This window comes from Bison bison, unplaced genomic scaffold, assembly GCF_000754665.1.
Source record: "Bison bison bison isolate TAMUID 2011002044 unplaced genomic scaffold, Bison_UMD1.0 scf7180017864289, whole genome shotgun sequence".
NCBI lineage: Eukaryota > Metazoa > Chordata > Mammalia > Artiodactyla > Bovidae > Bison > Bison bison.
The window spans coordinates 5,866,823-5,867,853 of NW_011494861.1; the positions used below are offsets into that span (position 1 = coordinate 5,866,823).

The 1,031-nt window shown below is 56.8% G+C and overlaps 1 protein-coding gene across 1 annotated transcript in view; it reads right to left on the bottom strand.

Moving 5' to 3' along the window:
- The window catches only part of CAMTA1 (calmodulin binding transcription activator 1), a 973,198-nt gene that overhangs the window by 101,814 nt on the left and 870,353 nt on the right, over nt 1-1,031 (bottom strand). The window contains exon 9 of the mRNA XM_010850197.1: nt 1,004-1,024. Within this exon, the coding sequence (XP_010848499.1) occupies nt 1,004-1,024 (21 nt within the window). The remainder of the gene's footprint in view (nt 1-1,003; nt 1,025-1,031) is intronic.

Below are 1,031 nucleotides of genomic sequence, written 5' to 3' on the forward strand. Positions count from 1 at the left end.
AATTCTCCCTGGACTAGCTCTTAGGCCCCAGGACCAAAGAGGGTTCTAGACTTCACTCCAGAGGCAGAAAGGTTTTTGGGGCCACCACTGCCTGTTTAGCTAGCCTGAGCCTGTCCTTGGCTCTTTGTACGGTGAGATCCTTCTAAGACCTTAGCAAGGATGGAGCCTTAGCTCTCAGTTGAGTGGCAAAAAAGAAAGAGCCTCGGGCTCTGAGCATTTTGAGCAAGCTGCACTCAGGGCTCTACCCCCAGGCCTCCACTCCTGTGTAATTTTCATTCCATCTGATAAGGGTGACTCTGCTTTTGATGAAAGGGTGGATTCTTCCCTGATCTTGTTCCAGCCTCACTAAGATTCCTAAATGCATGAAGAGTTCTCGGAGAAGCAGCATGACCCTCTAATGGAAATAGCTAATTTAGGCAGCTAGGGAGTGAAGAACTACATTTCAAAGAGCAAATACCATTATCAGAAGCACAGACATTCAGGATGGGGGTGCAGGACACTGCGTTCTTGGAGGAGGCAGAGGTGAAAGCGAGAGGTTTAGCTTGAGCGGTCCTACTGACTCAAGGCTGACTCCCTGGAAAAGCCTCTGTTGGCCCAGTGCCTTGGGGACCTGGCTCCTGCCTCTGATGCCTGAGATCCTGAGGCCTGGAAGGCACCTGGGGCGGGTGGATGTGGACGGTGGCCCAACCCCACGCACTCCTGACTGTGCTGCTCACAGCACCTTCCAAAAGGAGGTGTTTATCTGGAGACTGTTCTCTCCTGCCCAAAGGGGGCTGCCCTGCCAACCTCGCCAGTCCCACCAGCCCCACCAGCTTCATCAACCCCACCAGCCCCACCAGCCCCACCAGCTCCACCAGCCTCACCAGCCTAGCCAGGCAAGATGAAGGAGAGTTACCGTGGGTGCTGTGGCCTGGCTCGTGGCTGACCCCTCTCCCCTCCTGGACGTCACACCCACTGCCTGGGAGCGCCCCTCGCCCGCATGCCCGCTGGCGGCCTGGCTCACCCAGGCTGCCGGTGCAGAGGCCGGTGGG